At 36.5% G+C, this 23,629-nt stretch overlaps 1 protein-coding gene across 2 annotated transcripts in view; it reads right to left on the reverse strand.

The window, feature by feature from the left end:
* Positions 1 to 23,629, reverse strand: part of EDEM3 (ER degradation enhancing alpha-mannosidase like protein 3) — a 66,422-nt gene that overhangs the window by 30,024 nt on the left and 12,769 nt on the right. For both annotated transcript variants that reach the window (XM_079761336.1, XM_079761335.1), the window contains exons 3-11: positions 19,280 to 19,380; positions 18,723 to 18,762; positions 12,758 to 12,870; positions 11,402 to 11,555; positions 8,681 to 8,815; positions 7,633 to 7,738; positions 2,893 to 2,990; positions 1,239 to 1,364; positions 948 to 1,031 (exon numbers count right to left, since the gene is read on the reverse strand). In XM_079761336.1, the coding sequence (XP_079617462.1) occupies positions 948 to 1,031; positions 1,239 to 1,364; positions 2,893 to 2,990; positions 7,633 to 7,738; positions 8,681 to 8,815; positions 11,402 to 11,555; positions 12,758 to 12,870; positions 18,723 to 18,762; positions 19,280 to 19,380 (957 nt within the window). The remainder of the gene's footprint in view (positions 1 to 947; positions 1,032 to 1,238; positions 1,365 to 2,892; positions 2,991 to 7,632; positions 7,739 to 8,680; positions 8,816 to 11,401; positions 11,556 to 12,757; positions 12,871 to 18,722; positions 18,763 to 19,279; positions 19,381 to 23,629) is intronic.

Below are 23,629 nucleotides of genomic sequence, written 5' to 3' on the forward strand. Positions count from 1 at the left end.
CTACTCACCTGAAGGCTAATAAAACTCTACTTTATAAAACAAACACTTTAGAAAGCATTCTAAATTGTTGGAATGCTTAGATAATCTCACAGAGGGCAATGAATAAGCAGGGGCATGAACAAGGCCATAGATGAATTTGGAAGTTTTCAATGGTAAATTTCAGGAAAGCCAAAAAGTATGTTATTAAAATCCTGCCACAAGAAGCTAGCAAGAATATTACTGCCCTAACTGGTTTGGCTCAGTGGATAGAGCGTCGGCCTGTGGACTGAAGGGTCCCAGGTTCAATTCCGGTCAAGGGCATGTACCTTGGTTGCAGGCACATCCCCAGTAGGGGGTGTGCAGGAGGCAGCTGATGGATGTTTCTCTCTCATTGATGTTTCTAACTCTCTACCCCTCTCCCTTCCTCTCTGTAAAAAATCAATAAAATATATATATTTTTAAAAAGAATATTACTGATACAATGTATAAAAGCCATGCAGAATAACTGTCAATCTGTATGAGTAAGAGTTGTGATTCCCTATATTTCCAGGAAGCATGTGTGATCAGCAAAAGTATATTCAATGTATATCATTTCTATAATATAAGCTTTAGAAAATAAAAAGTAAAAAGGTTTCCCTGGTGGGTATGTGTAAAAGTTAGAATGTAATAATACGGAATGTCATGGATTAGCAAAGGTTGAGAACTACTAATTTGGAGTATTTTTCTTAACATAAAATCAATAAAATGTCAGAATTACTATAAACTAGACTTCTCTGAATACATGAAGCATAAACATACAAAATACTGTGTAGACTAAAAAGAAATTAAATAAATATATTTAAATTCCTCTTTTTTAAACAGGAAAATATAACAGGAAAGAATAGTCAACCTTGAAGATGACATTTTCTACCTTTAAATTAGCAATTTATAGTATATGTGAATTAGAATTCCAAAGATTATTTGCTTACCTCTGGTAGAAAATTGTGTTTTTTAATCACTTGATATAACATTTCATGAGTTTCAATAGCAGGTCTAATATCTCCTTTTAAGACCTAGAAATAAACATAACAACAAAATTGCCTAATAAAACATGAGTTGATTTTTTAATTTACAATCATTTTATAAACTGGAAAATGTAGATTAATACAATTTTGAAATGTGAGTCTGTTTGGTAATTCAAATTTAGAGATTAAAAATGCACTTAGTTATAATCATTTTACTTTTATATTAGGAAAACAGAGTTACTGGGCTTTTTTTACCTGCAGACCTGGAAAAAAGGCAAGCAAAGCATCCATCCAAGTCCGAGCATTCAGCATTGGCTTATGGATATGCACATCGAGTAGCAAAGGGGGCTGGCTGATGTACCGCATGATGGCATCATAGTGCTAAAAGATCACAATGTGTTCAGGAAAGGAGATGAAAAGAGATGAGCTATTCTAAACACAGCATTTCATTAAATAGTACTGTAATGGAATTAAACCTGGATTCATAAATAAACATATGACATCATTATGTAAATATTTAAATTATTTTAGATGGGAATCTTTCTAAAATATATTGTATATACTCCCCTGTGTTCTTTAACTCTGATGCAGAACATTAAAGACTATAGTCAATATGGGACCCTCTGGGAAGTAGATCTGAACATGGCTATCCTGAGGGATTAGCCCAGGGTTAGTACTCTTGTGGCCCAAGCATGCTCTTACATCCTCTTGAAATATAGTTACAGGCTTCTAGATTAATAGAATTAGTTTTGTTTTCTCCTGTGTCTAGAAAGTTTGGGCCCTTCTCAGCTAAAATAATATTCTAGTGCCCACCACTACCCAAATTAATGAATCTAATCACCGTTGCTGCTCTTACGGTCTACTATGTCTCTTAGGCTCTTAAAAACTCTTTGGCTTCTATTTTCTGCTAGTCATTTCTCAGCTGTAATAACAATTTGAACTGTTAAGGGTCAATGAATGACAATGAGCCAAAAAAAAAATGATCTGTCCTCATTTACCTCAAGAGAATGCTGTTATAATCCAAATAAAGACTTATTTGGGACACTTACCAGTGTTTTTTACCCTAACTCATCTACTATTTAATCACACCATATGCATCAACTCATTCAATCCTACCCAAAACTCTATAAATAGTGATCGTACTCACATTTTGTGGGTGAGGAACAGAGACAAAGCATGGAAAGTTATTTTCCCAAAGTCACAAAACCAGTTGTACGACCAGGATTTAAACCCAGGAAGGAAAACTGCCATACTTTTAACTACTATATCATACTGTCTCACAACAATGTGAATAAACTGATGGGTGGGCAAAGAACTGGTAAATTATTTCAAAAAGAATACAGTGATAAAATTGATGAGTTTGCTGTACTAATTTCAGTTTCCTTCAATTACAGACAAAGGTGATCCAATCAGGTTCAATAATACGCTCCTTCTCCCCTAAAAATAAGCCTGTGGCTCTGATCTAGACTTGAGACTTACAGACCTGCTTTTGAAATGAATACTTACTAATTTCTCTAAGTTTCCAAAAACCTGCATGCTTGGTGTGATCAAGGACTATGCCAAATTTCCAAAATTTCAAAAAAAAAAAAAAAAGAAGGAAGAAGCTAACAAGTAATTTATTCCAATAAATTCTCTTCCTTGCATAAAATATTAGATATTACTTACTGGCAGGTCTTGAAATCTTCTGATAAGAGATGAAAATAAAACTACTTTGTAAACTAATTTTTGAATGTATAGCTTTTACCCTGTACCTGACCAATATCATCAGGGAATACTGGCAAAAAACCTACTACAACACATTTAGAAATAATTATTTTTCAGAATATAACTCAAATAATTGAGTTTCTATCAAAATCTGGCACTCAAATTAACTTGGCTCTAAAATTAATACAAAATTGGATCAACTTACTGTATTAAATCTTTCCAGAAAACTGTCATCTCCAAGCAAGACATAAGCTTTCAACAGATATTCATAATAGGAATCAATGCCAGCTCCAACTCCACTATCTATGGAAAACACATATATAATTCTTCATTAAACTAGTAAAAAATTATTTATATAGTACCACTGAGGGTACTAGTACACTCAGAATGAAAAATTAATCTAAACATGAAACTGTTTAAAGTAAAAATTACACATTTACAGAAATATTAACCCTATTATATGAATAATTGTTCTTTTGTTCATAGTTTATATGTTAAAAAATGCTACTTTGCAAAATGGTTTACAAAATTCTTACTGAAAAGCAGGAAACACTAGTTTTAAGAACATTTTAAGCTCATTTTCTCAGTGAGGAACTCCAAAGAGGAATCACTAATTATGTATTTTTTTATCAGACCCTTAATCAGGAAGACCAATGTTTACAGTTATAATAGGTACGTAAACAAAGCTACTGTTTGGATGTATCCATCCTAATTGCTAAAATTAGTACTGATTGTTGGCTTCTTCCTCCAAGAATTTCATAGAGATTCAAAAAGGAAAAGTAACAAGAAAAGTATGAAACCTGGTGGCAAGGGGTGGGGATGGGGAAGAGGGGCGGGGGTGGCTTTGGCTTGGAGTGGAGGCAGCCAGGCATGGCTACGGAAGGATCAAAGAGGAGGGACACTGTTGGAGCTTCGCTCTTGCTTCTCTCCTACCATGGCCTTAAGACACAATGTCTCCTCCCACACCTGCTGCGAGTCAGATCTATGCTCCAGGTATCCTCAGGGGTAAAACCAGGGCAGCACAGAAGCCCTGCAGAAGGAGCTGAACAAATGAGGCAGAAAATAACTTTAGACATTCTCTTCCCTACCTTTCCCCTCCAAACTCCTAAGGCAAGTGAATTAAAATCTAAATTATATTTACAATCTTGGAAATCCCTATACCCAGGGCACACTCCAGGGCAATTGAATCACAATCTCTATGGTTCCAGGCATCGGTATTTCTAAAAGCTTCTTAGAATTCAAGCCTAAAACCACTGAGCTAGATAGAAATTGGGATTTGACCTTGCCTCAAAGTAGGGGAGAAGGAAATATGAACTTATAGGTCCAAAACATTTAAGAAACATGACCTTAAAAAGAACAAGAGAATACTAGAGTAAGAGTATGTCAGAAAAAAAAATAGAATAGCAAACCAAAAAATTTAAATTAGCCTAATAAACATCTAAAAGTGATAGGGAAGATATTAACAATACAAAATAAGAAAAAATTTTTAATTGAGCAGAAATATATGAAATAAAATATATAACAGTTGCCCGGTCAGTATTGCTCAGTGGTTGAGTACTGACCTATGAACCAGGAGGTCATGGTTTAATTCCCGGTGAGTTCACTTGCCCGGGTTGCAGGCTCGATCCCCAGTAGGGGGCATGCAGCAGGCAACCAATCAATGATTCTCTCTCATCATTAATGTTTCTATCTCTATCTCCCTCTCCCTTCCTCTCTGAAATCAATAAAAAAATAGACACTTTAAAATACATACAAAGCGGTTAAAATAATGTAATAGATGGGACATAAAACTGATAAACATAAAAAATATACATATACACATATGCTAAGATATATGGAGGATACAAATAGAAGTGATTTTGATAACAGGAACTACAAAAAGAGATAAGTAAAAATGAAAAGGATAAAATATCTAAAAAATAAGCATCAATTTTTCATAAATTAAAAACAAAGATTTTAAATAGAAAGGGTCCACAGAATACCAAAATGAGAAAATTCTACATCTAAAATTATAACAACATTTTTAGAAATTTCTCTTTGGTTTGATACTCTTCCTCTTTCAGAAAGAATAGATCATATAAAAGGGCATAAAAATCAGAATAATATCAGATTGTTAACAGGATATAAGAAGACAATAGAGGTGTATTTTCAAAGACTTCTTTGAAAGAAAAGAACTTAAACAGAAAATTATATCCAGCTCAACTGTCACTCAAATGTGAAAGCATAAAATTACTGTTAGGCATATAAGGCCTCAGAAGTTATTTAAAGCTACTGAAAACAGTAGGATAAATATCAGAAAAAAAAAAATAGAGACAGATCTAAGAGATATTGCAAGTAATATACAAAGTACAAGTGACCAGCCCTAGCCGGTTTGGCTCAGTGGATAGAGCATAGGCCTGTGGACCAAAGGGTCCCGGGTTCAATTCTGGTCAAGGGCACATACCTTGCTTGCAGGCTCCTCCTCAGCCTGGGGCCTGGTTGGGGCTCATGTAGGAGACAACCAATCAATGTTTTTTTCTCACATTGATGTTTCTCTCTGTCTTTCCCTCTCTCTTCCCCCTCTCCCTAAAAGTCAATGAAAAAAATATCCTCGGGTGAGGATAAAAAAAAAAAAAGCTCAAAGTATAAGTGACCAAATATCTTAATAAAGTTTATCTTTAGAGAAAGAGGGAGTCAGACCAAAGAGAAAAGAGTAAAGGTATTCATTCATAATGAATAAGAATGCATTATCTGTATGATATCAACATAAAGAGGGATTATGGAGTGGAGTTGGGAGGAGACAAAGGGATAGGAGAGCATACTAAAGTTCATGTCTTACTGGGAGACAATTATAGGGTTCAATTAAAAAAACAAAAGAATTAAAGAGAAACAAAAGGTGGGACACACTGAAATAATAAAGATAGTATAAATAAGTCCAAATATATTGCAGAGGTATGAAGAGTCAAGGATCATATGCAGAAGTAACAGGTTGTCAAGCAAGTTGCTTTTGTAATCAATGATCCATTTGTGGGTGCTTGTTACATATTAAAAAATGACTAAATAAAATGGGCCATGCATAGACCAATGATGAGAGTGTCATAAGCCAATAATTAAAACTAATTTAAAATTATTTAATGATTAATGATTAATTTGCACCTGCGTTACAAGGCAAGTAAAAGAATAAAAAGAAATTGCAGAATTCTAAAGCCAGGATTCAGATTTGTTTCAGAAACCATTTAGATAAAACTTAGAAAAATTTTATACAATACTGAATAGAGTGAATAATTTTAATATGTTCTAATTAATAATTCTATTTTTATTTAATTATAGGCAGTTATTTTTTTATTTTATTGATTTTTTTACAGAGAGGAAGGGAGAGGGATAGAGAATTAGAAACATCGATGAGAGAGAAACATCGATCAGCTGCCTCCGGCACACTCCTCACTGGGGATGTGCCCACAACCAAGGTACATGCCCTTGACCGGAATTGAACCTGAGACCCTTCCATCTGCAGGCCGACGCTCCATCCACTGAGCCAAACCGGTTAGGAATATTTTTTATTTTAGATGTAACAACATAATCCTTTTGGGAAATAGAAAAATATGTAAACAAGATAACCTTATTAGGAATATTCTAATATATTTCCATTCATCTATGTTTATTTTATCAAGGTGTCATATAAAGATAAAATCATATTCTTTATACATTCCTATATCCTGTTTGCTCATATAACATTGTTATATGCTTTGTCTCATAATTCAAAATAATTTTATAAGAATTAAAAACATTGTTAAATACAGATTTCCACTTAACTATACCTTCATGTGAGATGGCTAAGGTATTCTGATGGCTAAGGTTCTCAAATTAGTTCTACTGTTTCAACTATACTCTCTATCTTTAATGCTAAATCCATTAAGGTATGAAATAGAACACTAAATCACCTAGAAAATGTGTGCTATTATTTGGCACACCAAAGAAGAAAATCAGTCTAATTAGTGAAAATTCCAGGATTCTTGTGAGAAACACTGCTTTATACTGTCCCAAAGAACTTAACAAATGAAAATCCTTTATTTCTCAACCATTCTAAGGATATTGAGCCGTGGTTCCCAACCTTTTTTTGGCCATGCCCCACCTAAGCATCTCTAAAATCCTGATGCCCCCTCTGTGACATATAATTCTTATTATTCAAAAAGTGAACTCCTATTCACGTGGAGGGAGCCTAAAAGGCCATTAACTCGGTCTAAACAAGCTTCCAAAGAACATGGTATCCATGACAGAGAAAAATAAAAGAACGAAAGGATAGTTGAAGTACTGAGGAAGAAATCACTAAGAAATTGTTAAAAAGATAGTAATGAAGTGATATGAAAAAATCCTACCTAATAAAATAGTAATATGCAAATTGACTGCACCTTCGCTACACCCAAGCCACGCCCACCATCCGAAGCCACGCCCACCAGCCAATCAGGGTGAGTATGCAAATTACCCAACAAAGATGGCGGTTAATTTGCATATGCTGAGGGAGGGAGGAGTGAAGACTGAAGACAACTTAGAAGGAAGACGGAGGAAAAGCAGAAAGCAAGATGGCTGCCAGAGGGAAAGCCCGGGCGGGGCGGGGCAGGGCGGAGTGGGGCAGAGCGGGGCGGGTGGCAGCGGCGCGCAGGTGCAGGCGCGGCGGCCGCAGCGGCCGCTTGCAGGATTTTTCCTGCAAATGGGCTACTAGTAGCAAATAAAGTTCCAAAACATATAATAGAGAACTGAAATGCATAAATATGTCACAATATATATTTATATACTGTATACTAGTATGAGGCCCTTAGAACCAAAAGAAATGCAAAAAAAAAATTACTGTTAATAACTCATTCTCGAGTTGTCCCCCTTAAAAACCAAATTGCTCCCCTGTGGGGTTGTACCCCACATTGGGAATCACTGATGTAGAAGCTTGATTTGAAAAAGCCAACTTACATACCTTTTCGAACCCAATCTCCTGTATGGATATTTATGGTCACACCTACTAAATTACTACTTCGCTGTCTTTTTTCCCAGAGAAAATCAAGAGCTTTTCTTGCATATTCCTGTAATTAAAAAGAGGAAAAGCATACTTGAATAACTTCATGTCTCTGGAAAACAGGAAACAAAGAAACAAAAATCAAAGGCCCATAGCATACTTTAAGGATTACCTAAAATTCCCAAGATAACAATTAATAATATATGTTAAATTTCCTTCCAAGCCAAATGTTGGCTCTTTTTCCGCCAATCAAATCTAGTTAAAAAGAATGGTTCTAAAAATGCTATTTAGTGGCAGTGATCTCACTTTGAAACCATCCAGATTCATTTACTCTTGTAGTACAAGTTCACATTCACACACATGTATTATTGAAGTGTATTAATTTCCTGCATAATTAAATGCATTTGATAAAATAATTTCTGTCACTTAAATTCAAAGTGAAAATCTCCTTAGAATCTCTTATTTAGAAAATTGGAGGAGACAAGTTTGTACACCATCTTTGAAACAAACAAGCATTTCAGATCCACTTTTTTTTTAATATATTTTATTGATTTTTTACAGAGAGGAAAGGAGAGGGATAGAGAGCCAGAAACATCGATGAGAGAGAAACATCGATCAGCTGCCTCCTGCACACTCCCCACTGGGTATGTGCCCGCAGCCAAGGTACATGCCCTTGACCGGAATTGAACCTGGGACCCTTGAGTCCGCAGGCGACGTTCTATCCACTGAGCCAAACCGGTCAGGGCTCAGCTCCACTTTTTAAATAGCATGTAACTTTGTGAGAGAAGTCAATAAATCAACTAGTGTTCATATGAAAAATTGTGTTTAATACATTTACCTCACAATGACTTCTATATTTTCTGACAAAGACTGTGATAAAATTTAGACAAAAGTTCACTAAAATAACAGTAATTTTTTGATTGATAATCCTAATAGTTGGCCAATGAAGAAAAGATATAAAATTAGTTATGCCCAATACCCAGGAGAGCAAAGACTATGAAAAGCAAACCTCAAATATTGTTGCTCCTGTGAATCGACTTAAAGCAGCAAACTCAAGGATCAAGGTACCTGCACATGCTGTACAGGTATCGGTCTCAGTTCCTGTCCGAGCTTCTGGTTTTCTGATACCAAACTTTAAATTAATCTAAATAAAATCATAAGGTGATTATTACCAATTATCAAAAGACAATGATTCCTAGATAAGACAAAATTTTTCAATCAACACTTCTTATCAAAATATGAAAATAATTCACAAACAACTAAACATTGAAATTCCATCTGTTGATCTTTGTGACTTTACAATTAACATCTAGGGAAGTATATTCATGGAGTTAATAAGTTTTCATTTAGTTCCTTCCTCAACGATAATGAAACTTAATATCACTGTAAAAATTACACAGAGAAAATAACTTCTGTAACAATTTTGTTTGCGGGACATTTGAACTAATTAATACAAGAATAGGGAACTAGACCAACCCTAGAATTAGGTTTATTTGAGAATCTGTGAAAAACCAGTACCATATTAAATAGTTCTTCATAAAGAAAACACTGATTAAGTCATGGTATGTATTTAAAAGTAAATTAAAATTTTGTTTTCAGGTTTTAAAAGTTTTGAAATATAGAGTACGCTACTTTGCTAACAGACTAACAAATAGTACAAACCTTTTTTTTCAAAGGAGTACTTTTTTATAATTCAAAAACAGCCATACTGTCTTTTTATGATACTACAGTATAAACCTGGATTAACCAGATCTAAATTGACCAGAAATTGATTAAAAATAGGATGTTTTACGATAGTCCAAATAAATAACCAAAAAGTAAGTATATGCCAATGATTTAGCATAAAAACAAAAAATCAAATATAAAACATCACGAGTATGTTCCCAAACTGCAGAAACCAATCATTGGGGATGCCTATTAACTTAACAATGCCAATCAACAGACTCTAGGACTATCTGAGCAAGGAGACAGGCAATATCAACAAAACAAAAGTGAATGTAGGTGAGACACGGGGAGTGGGTTGCTATGTTGGCTTCAGTACTGCAAAAAAATGATGATTACAATTTTTTCTCTCATTAAATTGACAAAAGAATGATAATATACACTAATGGCAACAGTACAATAACACATATACTTTTATACAACACTGAGGAACTATAAAAGTGGAAACTTTCTGAAGAACAATTGACAATAAGTGCCCAAAATCTTAAAAAGCATTCTCTATTTCTGTGGCTTATTATTTCCTATTCTAGTAATTTATTCTAAGGAAGAAATAAGTATAAAGACATGTATAAAGAAAAGCTATTTAAAATATCAAAAACTAGAAATTTAAATAAGAGATTTAATACTAGTTTGTTTCAAGGGGGGGGGGGGGGGGAGTGTTGGTTACAATCCACTATATGGGTGTGTAAAATCAATGGGCTATCATCTCTAATTTGAAAAGCATTGCTCTGTATCATGCTGTATCTCTAGTCATCGACTTCTTGATGGAAGAAATTAGTCTTATTTGATTTATATTGATAAAGGGGTTATTCCAGGTTATAGAATAGCAGGCTTAACGGCATGGCAATGAAAAATATAAATAAGTAAAACCCCAGGTAGTTTAGGGAACACTAATAGATTGTTTTGAAATGAAATACTCATTTCACTGAGGTTCGGGGTACGAGAGACCATTAGAAAGGAAGTTTATTGCCACACCATAAGGAATTCTGAAAGTTAAGGCATTTAGTACAACAGACAGAGTCAATAAAACTTCTGAGGATAATCTGATAAAAATGTTTTTATAGTAATATTAATTTTTAAGTCTCTAAAGCATAAACCAGAGAGAAAAGAGTAAGACAGGTATTTACAATAGCTTCACAATGAAATGATATTGGTTTCAACTATAGTAGTAGCAATAAGAAAAAATTGAACAGAGCTTGGTAATGGCTGAGGTGTCTGATTTGGATAAGAGGGAGAGTAATGGTGTTAATAAAGAATGAAATAAATCAGAAGAGAGAGGTTTTTCTATCTTTGAAGGCTTCTAACCCTTTGCTTTAAATATAACCTTTTTTCTTGGAGGGGAGCGGCATGAAACTCCTTCAAATGACTCTACCATCAAATGACTCTTTAACCAATGGAGAAGAAATTTCAAAATGAATGGTCCTATACTTTCATCGACTGAATCCTTCTTTCCATTTATTCTACCATGTTACATCTTTAAGGCGCTCTTTGCACATAGTTCTAATGTTTTCTAGAACATCTCCTTTTGAAGCTTTCTATTTAAGATTTTATGATGCCATACACTACTTTGTACTTCTCCTCCCTATGTCCCTGCACACTCCGCTCCTCAACGCTCCACTTGCTCCCTATTCCCCTCCTCTCTCTAAACTCTCTGGACAGTTCACCTACTCTCACTGCTTCTACTGCATCTTCTGCACCACCCATTCAGTACCCAAATTTGAATCTGGCATCTGTTTTTTCCCTCTGCAGCATAATCTAATCTGTTATGCAGTGACACATAAAAGGTTTAAAATCATCTAAATTTTCACACCACTCAAGTCCAAATTAACTGAAATGTCAATATAAATTTGTTATTTAGCTATAAAGCACTTGTCTCGTCTCAAGCAGGAGAGAAACAATGGCTCCAATCACAAAAAATCACTGTTGTTGTTTTAAATAGCAAAGGCAGTAGCATATAAAGACTTTATATATAAAAAATATAAAGTATATATTTTTCAGAATTACTTACTCTTGGATAAGGAAGGCCACTGGTAGTATTAAAAGCTGGTAAAAGCTTGTAACCCAATTGCTTTGCCATTTGCAGAAGTTCATCATTGTACCATTGCATGTACTCGCCCTTTTCTTTCAGCATGATTGCCAATGAGTGTCCACCCAGAAGACCCCTGCAATCACAGAGGTGAAACATAACCCACATCTTACAGGTACTTGAACGTCACCACCTAAAAAGATATAGGTGCTGCCCTAGCCAGTTTGGCTCAGTGGATAGAGAGTTGGCCTGTCGACTGAAGGGTCCAGAGTTTCATTTTGGGCAAGGGCACGTGCCTGGGTTGCAGGCTCAATCCCCAGTAGGGAGCGTGCAAGAGGCAGCCAGTCAATGATTCTCTCTCTCATCACTGATGTTTCTCTCTCCCTTCCTCTCTGAAATCAATAAAAATATATTTTAAAAAAAAATAAAAAAGATGTGGGTGTCTTGTTATCAACAACTTTGTACACAAAAGGAAAGACCACAAAAGAACTTAATTTCTTACCTAACTCTAGCTACTCATTTATGGCAAACCTTTATAATTATGAAGCCAGTATTAAAAAAATTCAGATGTTCTACCTGTTGTAAAGTGTTTGGCATTCTTAAAAGCCTAAAATTTTCTTACAGAACATCAAAGAAGTCACTTATTTTAACAAGCTTGACAAATTTAATTTAAAAAAAATTAAACTAATTTAATTATATCATTATTAAATCTTTATCTCTCTTAAGTATAACATTAAAAAAATTAAAAACAACTCCCCACTCTGTATTAAATGTAACAGATTAATAAAGTCAGAAAAGCTAGTACATAACTATTTGTTTTTAACTTTTAAAAATTATTTCTTAAATTTAATTGAACAGACTTACTTTGACAAAAGAAAATGAGTTCAACACAAAAGTAACCATTAAATATACAAATGAATAGTGTTGAAATCTGAATTAATATTTTAATTCATATTTTTAAATGTTCCAAGAGTATTTCAAATTGTGTAGTTGAAAGGTAATCCTATAAATTTAGTTTCATTTGGCTTGAAGAAGTGCTGGCAAAGGTTAGCAAACTATATTGCTAGTGAAAAACCTGTGATGTAGCTAATAGGCAAACATTCAACTGAGTCTTTTAAACAATATACAGGATGTATACTGAGTTTGCAACTATTTCCAAAACCTGCTGCTACCTGAGCCTGATTCAATGCACAGTCCTCTCACAGCCTGTTTCATAATACCCCAACTTTTATCTTTTAAGCATAAGAAATGTCTTGCTTTACTACCATTAAGAAATAAATAGTATACCTTAAGCTTTTCTGTTATTAAAATTATAGGTTTAGTGTCTTACATACTTACCCAAGAACTCTGATGTTTGTTTCAAAGACTGATACAACTACATCATTATCTAAATTAACATCTCTTAAAACTTTTTTCACTGCATCTTCAAATTCTTTAGTTTTATTTAATACCTAGAATAAAAGTATAAAAATCAAGTTATTTACTACAAAGTCAAAGAAAAGTATCCTCAGAATGAGGTACTAAAAGCAAATTAACATCTTATGACTCTAAAAAGTGAAACAAAATATTTCACTTAAACATATAATAAAAATGTCATATCTAAAATGAAAACAAACAGATTAAAAAAACTGTGGTACATCTATACAATGGAATACTACGCTGCGGTAAAAAAAAAGGCGCTCTTACCATTTGCAACAATATGGATGGAGATGGAGAACATTATGCTTAGTGAAATAAGCCAGGCAGAGAAAGATAAATATCACATGATCTCACTCATTTGTGGAATATAATGAACAACATAAACTGATGGGGGGAAAAATAGATCCAGAAACAGAGAAATATCAATCAGAACATCAAACCTCAGGGAAGAAATTGTGAGGTAACCAGAAACCCAAGAATGCCTAAGAACGCCTTTCTAGCCACGCTAGCAATCATCAGATGTACGGTAATTTTACCTGGGACAAGAGGGTAAGTATTTTGGACTTATGCTCCTGACCCTTCATGGGTAAGACCCATTACGCGGGCTGATCCCCTGACTAATGTAGTGACCAATAATACCAAACACCTTGGTCATCCAGGAGGTCCATGGGTGGGGCAAGAAAGTATAAATACACAGGGGTCTCCACCCAGCTTCCCTTTTGTATGACACAAAATCAAAACAATGCCCCTTTGGATGTACAATTAAAAAGAGGTTTCTGGCTTGTGAGGACACCAAAGAAAGGGTGTCACTACTATCACTACTTGCCCCCGGTAGAGGTACAGAAAATGTAACTAAGACCTTGTCTATATAAAAAGAAATAGAAACGGGGGGGAGGGAACCGGGTGATGGGGAAATATGAGGGGGAAAAAAAGGAGAAACAATTGTAATAATCTGAACAATAAAGATTAAAAAAAAAAAGAAAGAAAGAAATAGCCAGTTTGAAAGGGAATTGCCATGGACTAGAACAAAGAATATCCTTACATGATATTATTCTACACTGTCATTAAAATTTTTCCCAGATTTGGATCACCCCCAGTACTTATAATAGTTCCTCACACCCTTCGGGATAATAAATAAATAAATAAATAAATAAATAATTTTTAAAAATCATCTGTTTGGTGCTTGGAGACAAATGTAACACATCTCTTGATATTTTAGAATTACAACAGCATAATATACAATTATCCCAAGCAAACTTACTAACTGATTCTTTGAATGTCTGGCAGCAATTTAAAAATGACATGTAAGGATTTAATCCCTTTCATTGTGTAGAGGGCCTCCTTGGAAGGCACCTGAGCATTCTATATTGGTCCCTCTTACCCTTTAGGCCAAGAGGGACCCTCTTCTCACAATTCAATTGGTCACAGCTGTTGCATGAGCTCTCTGTTCATGTTGAGGCTGAAGTCTCGTGATGACTGGTGCCATGGATCTGTCTCTCGCCCAGTGGGGCAAACTGAGCCTTCCCTGGAGAAGAAACCCGGGTTCCCCAAGATATGTGATCAGTGCTGGGGCCCCGCCAGCAGGCGAGGGGATCCCAAGGCAGGTGCTGGGCATGGAGGCCATGTGGGCATAGGCTACCAAGGAGACAGAACTGAATCTCACGTCACCCTGCTTGGCCCCGGAGGATGGCTGGTTAGCCAGAGACAGGTAATATTCCTCAGGGAAGGAACAACCTAAGACAGGCACAGTCGCAGTCGGGCCATCAGGAGAGAACTTGGGGGTCAACAGAGGTGGGGCACAGAACCTCACCCCCCCAACATTGCAGGGGCCTGAACCCTAGCCCCTTCTGAGGAAGGTCTCCTGCCCCCATGCCTGCTTCGTGCTTCCCATGCCCAGCTCAGATCAGGACCCAGGTAACCAACAGAGACTTGGCCGACAGCAGCTGCCCTCTCACTCCAACAAGAATTGTATGAGTTGTCTTGTACCCATGGTGTGGGGAAATGGGTTTACGATATCTAAATCCAGCCTACCACCAGGAATGCTCAGGACCTACTCAAGAAGGCAAATAATCCTTCCCACTAATATTTACAGGGTAAAATAAGATTGTTGTTAGAGTAATAAATTTGACAGTAAAATAGTAGTCAAGTTTTCAGGCAAATTTAAATTGGCTAGTTGAAACAAGCGAATATTCTAGAAAAATTAATTGTACTGGACAAAAAGGTGTTCCTAAAGTGTTAACTAAAATTTTTATTGGTACTTCATCTCATGATAAAATTGTGCACCATGTAATGAACCTAAAACAGTAATATTATAGTGCAAAAAATTAAAATTTAAAAGCCATCAAGACTACATTATAAAATTTTCAAAAGCCTCCTAATATTTAAATCAAGAAAGGGGGGAATAGTAGAAGAATATCATGTAAGGAAAAATAACCTGTAAGTAAATTACATCTAGAAAATTAATACTTTAGAAAATTAATTGTAAGGCTAAAAGCAAGACACCCATGAAAAACACACAAGGTGTCAAAACAAGCCAGAGGAAAATTATTTGGGCAAAAAATGAAATAGGATCCCAAGTCAAATTTATAGAAAATATTCCTTTATTAACTTTTGGTCGAGAATATGATTGTATATTTTCAGAAAACAACTCCGAAACCATGTGGATTCCAGCAACAGAGAGGAATTGACAGGACTACTCCAGCCATGAAGACAGAAGAGAAGCAGTCCAGAGATGGAAGACACCGACGTCGCCTTGCCATACTAGCAGCAGCTGTGCGTCACTGCAGGTTGCCCAGGACCAAACCAGAGAGTCGGACCTGCATTACCACCATTTGTCCACCATCCAGAACTGAAATGTCATTGCTGACATGTACACATAAGGAACTGTTTGACACTGAAATTGGGTCTCAAAAGAACTGTTGGCCCAGAAAGAAACTCACTACAGACTGATTCATTTGCCTGTTAGCATAACCATTATTGCTTTTCTCATTTTCGGTTCTTATAAGTGTATTTCTAATAGCACATGATCTCACTCATCTAGGGGAAATAATGAACAACATAGACTGATGAACAAGAACAGACCCAGAAACAAGTAGGCATGGATCAGACTGTCGGGACTCAGAGGGAGGGTTGGGGAGGGTGGGGGTAAAGGGGAGAGATCAACCAAAGGACTTGTGTGCATGCATATGAGCCGAACCAGTGGTTAAGGACAACAGGGGTGTGGGATGGGAATGGGGGAATGAGGACAAATATGTGATATCTTAATCAATAAAGAAATTTAAAAAAATAAAAAACAAACAAGTGCTTAATTATAAGAAATCTTTATAAACTTCTTTTTAAGACACTGAAATATTATTAGGACTTTAATCAATCATCATCAGAACTGCTAACTGGTTTCTTAATATATATAACCCATGACCTACAGCTACCTGAAGTGAGCTCCACAGGGATGTGGTTTCCAAGTCTAAACAAAAAAAACATCCTTGGCACTAAACATCAATTTAAAAGTTGCTTCCTAAAAGAAAGCACATTCTTCAGGGGATGATCAACTGACCCTAAACCATACACCACCTGCCACCTTCACCACATGGATGCCCCAACTCTTAACTAAGAAGGCAGTACAATATGAGGTCAAGAGTTAGCTCTGATTTGAATTTTGGTTCCTTCTCATTACCTGTCTAATCACAGTAACTTCCATCTCTGAGTCAGTTCCTACATATACACAAAGACGGAATACCTACTCTCATAGGATTGTTTTCTTAAATGAAGTAATGTATGTGAAGTACTTCTAGTAGAGTGTCTGACTTAAGTGCTTATTACTAGTGGCCCGGTGCACGAAATTCATGCACGGGGGGGGGGGTGTCCCTCAGCCAAACCTGCACCCTCTCCAATCTGAGACCCCTTGAGGGATGTCCGATCGCCCATTTAGGCCTGATCCCGGTGGGTGGGACCGGGCCTAAATGGGCAGTCGGACATCCCTCTCAAAATCCAGGACTGCTGGTTCCCAACCGCTTGCCTGCCTCTGACTGATTGCCCCTAACCACTTCTGCCTGCCAGCCTGATCACCCCCAACTGCTCCCCGGCCAGCCTGATTGCCCCTAATTGCCCTTCCCTGCCAGCCTGGTCACCCCTAACTGCCCTCCCCTGCCAGTCTGGTCACCCCTGTCCACCCCGAAGGACTGGTCCCCCAAACTACCCTCCCCTGCAGTCCTGGTCCCCTCAACTGCCCTCCCCTGCAGGCCTTGTCCCCCACAACTGCTCTCCCCTGTAGGCCTGGTCCCCCCACAACTGCCCTCCTCTGATGGCCCGGTCACCCCTAACTGCCCTCCCTGCTGGCCCCGTCACCTCTAACTGCCCTCCCTGCTGGCCTGATCACCCACAACTGCCCTCCCCTGAAGGCTTGGTCTCCCCAAAACTGCTCTCCCCTGCAGGCCTGGTCCCCAATTGCCCTCCCCTGCAGGTCTGGGTCCCTCCCAACTGTCCTCCCCTGCAGGCCTGGTTCCCCCCAACTGCCCTCCCCTGCAGGCCTGGGTCCTCCCAACTGCCATCCCCTGCTGGCCTGGTCCCCCACAATTGCCCTCCCCTGCAGGCTTGGTCCCCCCAAAACTGCTCTCCCCTGCAGGCCTAGTCCCCAACTGCCCTCCCCTGCAGGCCTGATACCCCCAACTGCCCTCCCCTGCAGGCCTGGTCCCCCTCAACTGCCTTCCCCTGCAGGTCTGGTCCCCCCAACTGCCCTCCCCTGCAGGCCTAGTCTCCCCCAACAGCCCTCCCCTGCTGTCCTGGTCCCCCTCAAGTGCCCTCCCCTGCAGGCCTATTCCCCCCTCCCCAACTGCCCTCCCCTGCTGGCCTGGGTTCCCCCCAACTGCCCTCCCTTGCTGGCCTGGTCTCCCCCAACTGCTCTCCTCTGCCGGCCTGGTCATCTCCAACTGCCCACAACTGCCCTTCCCTCCAGGCCATCTTGTAGCGGCCATCTTGTGTCCACATGGGGGTGGTCATCTTGTGTCTTGGAGTGGTGGTCAATTTGCATATTACTCTTTTATTAGATAGGATTATTACCACCACCACGAGGGTCTAGAATCCTGATTAAGCTAAGAACTCCATGGATTCTTACAGTGAGCTCCATGAAGGGGTCACTGTCCCTACACAGGCTGCATTGATTTTTCAGTCTAAATTAAGATGGCACAATTAGATGTTATTTAGATCCTAGATCCATTAAAAGTAGTTTTCTGATCCTGGCTAGGTAGCTCAGTTGGTTAGAACATCATCCTCATATGCCAAGGTTGCAGGTTCAATTCTTATTCAGGGCACATACAAGAATCAACCAGTGAATGCACAAATAAGTGGAACAACAAATCAATGTTTCTCTTTCTCAAATCAATAAATAAAAAATTTTAAAGTAGTTTTTGTTTGCTTGACTGTTTAATCTTTTCATTTGATAATATTTTGTAATGCTTTTTTACTTGATTTGATACTCTCACTAAAAATTCTAACTTAGACGTAAAATATTCCATAAGAATACCTGATTGAAATTCAAGTAAAAGTAAAATTCAGGGTAAGGACTGAGTAAAATATAATATAAAACCTGATTTTAAATTGACTACTTTCCCTTCTCATTCTCAAAATCCATGTAAATTCTGCAGCAACAACCTTTCTAAGGAAGGTGCCATCATATAAGCTGACATACTTATAAATTAGCTGAGTATCTCCATGATTTTACAGAATTTTATCTGACATTCATGTGATATTAGTAACTCAATAGTGTAAAAGATTTATTTAGAAGCGAAGATCAATATATATGGAATTCTAAAGACTTCTATTTCAGACTTACTGTGTGCATATTATGAAATTTATAACATAAGTAAATTCAAGAAAGAATCAAACCTACCACAAGAGTGTCCAAAGAATCAATCAGTGTCAGGGAAAATCTAAGAAACAAGTATAATGAGATACAAAACATTAGAATTCTGATTATTTTAGCCATGGATGTATAAGCAGATGGATCTATATCCTACTGACTGGCAGTTTCTATTAACTAGTACCGCATGCATCTGTAGTACAATTTAACCTATAAGGCACTGGAAGAACTGTAAAAGCCTTAACATTATATTCCTTTTCAGCTCCACATCCTTCAAAATGAATAGAAATATTCACTAGCTCTTTTTAATGCAAATAAAAATATTAAAGCATCAACACATTATGTCAATGACTTTATACACGTTAAAAGTGACATCCTTCTTAAAAAACTCGACTTTTCACTGATCTAAGAGGCAAATTAATTAATTTTTTTACAAAAGACAACAGAGGAAATAAAGAAACTTAATGTAACACTTAAAGCGGTCACTGAAATTCAAGCAACCCCCAGAAACACAACTGTACACTGCCTCTAAGAAGCCTCAGACTTAGGAACATTGAGATGCCTGCCATCCCTGTATTAATACTCACTTTCCCAAGGCATCGTCAACATCACCCCGACTTGGCTCCTCGCCTCTAATTCGACCTCTGCAGGTTAAAGGCATGAGTTCATCAGCTGGGTAAGCATGATCCTACAAGGAAAATCTGAATGAGTCACTAGTGAGACACATCATTTAGAGAACAAAACCTTTTCAGTTTTGTTTTTTAAGTAAAATAAAGGCTAGTCAAAAAAATGCTACCATTCTTACAGTCTATGGAATCTTTATTTAAAATGTAGTTATAAATGTAATACATGCTTTAAAAAATAAAACATTTCTTTAAAAACATGATAATCTGCTTCCCCTCCACCCAACTTCACTCAAAAGAGGTAACTACTGTTAAGATGGGAGTTTATCCTTCCAGATTTATCTACATATATTAAAATATATGAACATATATCATTAAAAATTTTTATTTGCAAATAGGTGCTTATGTCATATGAACACATTGCTCTAGAATAAGTTTACTTAAATTATGGTGGGGATTTTCCATGCTAGAATTTTATAAATGTCTTTTATTCTTTTTAATAACTGCAAAGTCATACTTTAACATAGACTAATGTTATGGAGCATTTATATTTTAAGCACTGATCTATACAATTTGGTTTAATTGTCACACAAATAGATTCAATTACCTCCATTCTATGAGAAAACTGAGGCCCTATGTCATGCATTTGGCAAATGATAGATTCAGAATTCAAACCTGACAACCTGACTCCAGAGCCTCCGCACTTCATAGTACCCTCTGCTCACAGTATTCCAGAGTACAGACATGCTGAAATTTACTTATTCCTCTATTGATAAACATATACCATATTTTCCGGCGTATAAGATGACTTTTTAACCCAGGAAAATCTTCTCAAAAGCTAGGGTTTTATACGCCGGAAAATACGGTACTCACTCTCAGCTCCAGCACTGGGACAGCGGCTTGCGGAGGATACAGATACTGTATTTTCCGGCGTATAAAACCCTGGCTTTTGAGAAGATTTTCCTTGGTTAAAAAGTTGTCTTATACGCCGGAAAATACAGTAGGTTGAACTCGATTATTCACTAAATCAACAATCCTATATAATAAAAGCCTAATATGCTAAGTGTACAACTGTTCGTTCGACCAGCACTATGGTACACACTGACCACCAGAGGGCAGACTCTCTGACTGGTAGGTTAACTTGCTGCTGGGGTCCAATCAATGGGAACTGGGTAAAATGGGTCAGACACGCCCTGGAGCCCTCCCGTGGTCCCTCTCCCCGGCCCCGATCGTGCACCAGTGGGGTCCCTCGGCCTGGCCTATGCCCTCTCGCAATCTGGGACCCCTAGAGGAATGTTGGAGAGCTGGTTTCAGCCCAATCCCTGCAGGCTAGCCAAGGGATCCCATCGGTGCATGAATCCTTATCTTTTGCACACGTTTGTATTGCTATGGATTAAATCCCTAGAAGGAGACCCAATGGGCCAAAGGTATGGATATTTAATTTTTGATAGCTACTATCAAACTGAAGACATCAATTTATACTCTTTCTTATTCCTCCTATACTTGTATGCCCATACGACTCTTAATTTTTGAAGTTTAGCAATATTCCTGATTCCAAGTCCAACTCTATCCTAAACTCAATTATGTCATTCCAAACTCACAGCACATTAGCAGCAGAAAAATAAAATAGAGGGCAGGAACACTAAACACATGGTCAACAGAAAGGGAAAGACCCTCCCACCCTGGCCCAAATAATTAAAGTAGGCTAGAGAATACAAAAAGCATTGAAGACTGCAGCCCTTTAGGTATTTTAAAAATACAACAAATGTTTTGATATAATTACACTTCATGTGCAGCTACTAAATTCTGAATTGAATATTTTGTAATTTTAATATTATATGTAATTTTTAGTATAAATTCCTAAGTATTTTAATGTGTCTTTTACATGATAAGTTCCTAACTACTTTTTCAGTGTTAATTCCAATAGAAATGTAATTTCACAGAAGGCACACTATTTTTATTGCTTTACAGTTTCATATTAACACATATAAAAACAGAAGTAACTCAAAGTAATATTTTTTAAATTTGCTGATGTATTTCAAAAGGTATCATTCAACTATTAATTTGATTTTTAAAGGTTCCTTTAAGATCGAGTTACTTAGAAGGCCTCATACTGCTATTTTTAGGGTTTTGCAACACACACACACATGCACACACACACACAGAGACAAACACTGATGTCTGAAATTAAATATGAAACTCAAACCCTAAGCTTAGCCAGATAAGAAAAATATTAATAGCAATTGCAAACCAGAATAATCAAATAAGGGAGTTTTGAACCAGGTGTAAAAATACTTCATGTCCTCCTGTTTCAAGATTAAGGATAAAAACAAAACCACAGCCTTCTCTTCAGGTTAACCACAAAGCGAGCTACAGTTGGTTTGCATAAATCCAGAATAAGGGATACGTGGCACACAAACATCCTGGCTACTTGCAGTACAGTAATACTTGCTCTTCACAATGTATTGCCAGAACTAAGGATACGTAATTCACATTGCTATGACTCAGAGCCATGACCAAAATTAATAATGATCTCTGAGAAAGAAAGCTTAGGGGATGAAACAGTTCAGTATGAATTAAACAGTACGTGTGCCTAACTAAAGAGGGAAAACAAAACAAAACAAAACATATTAGACTCTCCACATGAGATTCTAAACTTACTAGAGCTTTGAAGTGATAAAACTCTGTCTAAAAACACTCAACTCAAAGCAACATCAAAAACTAACTTTTCATAAAACCAATCCCAAGAACTAGGCAAAAGAAAGAGACTTTATTCTACTAAACACAATAATAAAATAAAAGTGTTATTTATAAAAGTGAGTTATTAAAAATATCCAATCTATTTAATTTCCAATAAAATTATGTACATTTTTAAATGTTTTGTTCATTTCTAAATATTTTAGAAATATTAACGACCTCCCTCCTTGAGGAAGATATTCCTTCCTAAAATAAAAACTAATGATATTTATTAAACCATCTATACCATACTGATAGAATATGTTAATTAATTATTGAATTTGCATAATTTATCAGTTCTCTCTTCATGCTAAGTTAAATTTTCCTATTCCCTTCTGTTCACTATTTATATTCACTTAGCAAATCATTTTTCAAGCATTTAGGATTGCACTTATTTGAATTTGATCAATGATAAAATTAAACGACCTCATGAAATGTTATATGAAATAAATGACTATATAATATTGTTACAATAAGTCCTACTACTAACAGATTTTTTTTCAAAAGATTATCTCAATAGATGTAGAAAAAGCACTTGAGAAAATTCAGTACCCTGTAATGATGCAAATTTTCAGCAAACTAGAAAGGAACTTAATCTAATGTAAGGCATCTATGAAAACCCAACAGCTAGCATCACACTTAACAGTAAAGAAAACTGTTTTTTTCCCTAAGATTAGGAGCAAGGCAAGGATCTCATAATGCCTTTTCAACGTAATGTTAAAAGTTCTAGCCACTGCAATAAGAAGAAATAAAAGGTACAAAGAGTGAAAAGAAGGAAAAATCTCTTTGTTTGTAAATGACATGACTGACCATGTGGAAAACGCTAAGCAATCAACCTCAAAAAGCTATTAGAAATAATACATGAGTTTAACAAGGTTGCAGAATATAAGGTTGACAGACAAAAAGGTTTTTGTATTTCTGTATAATATCGATGGACAATTGGAAATTAAAACTTGAAAAACTACAATTTACAACAGCATCAAAAATATGATTTATGAATATAGCAAAAGATGTGCAAGACCAATGTTATGAAAACTATAATACATCACTGACGTTAAATAAGATCTAAATAAGTGGACAGAGACACCATATTGGATTGGAAGACTGAAAACTGTTAAGTCAATTCCCCCAAATTGATCTAGAGTCAACATAATCTTAATCAATGGCTCAACAGGCTTTTTTTTTTTTTTGTAAAACTGATAACATGATTCTAAAATTAACATGGAAATTCAAAGAACCTAAAATATTTAAAACAAATTCGAAAAACAAAGCTAAAAGACTTAATATCACACTCAAGAGATTTATGAAATTGGTGTGCAAATAAATATTTAGATCAATGGGGGAAAAATACAGGATCTGGCAAGAGACCCATGCATTTAAGGGTAACTGATTTTACACAGGTGCCAAAGTAATTCAGTAGAGAAAGGGTATTCTATTCAACAAACTATGCTGGAACAATTAGATATCCAAGTAGAAAAACTATACATATAAATCACCCTTTACCTTTCACCATATAGAAACATTAACTTAAAATGAGTAATAGATCTAAAGAAACAAGCTAAAGTTATAAACACCTAG

This window comes from Cnephaeus nilssonii, assembly GCF_951640355.1.
Source record: "Cnephaeus nilssonii genome assembly, chromosome: 21".
Classification (NCBI taxonomy): Eukaryota; Metazoa; Chordata; class Mammalia; order Chiroptera; family Vespertilionidae; genus Cnephaeus; species Cnephaeus nilssonii.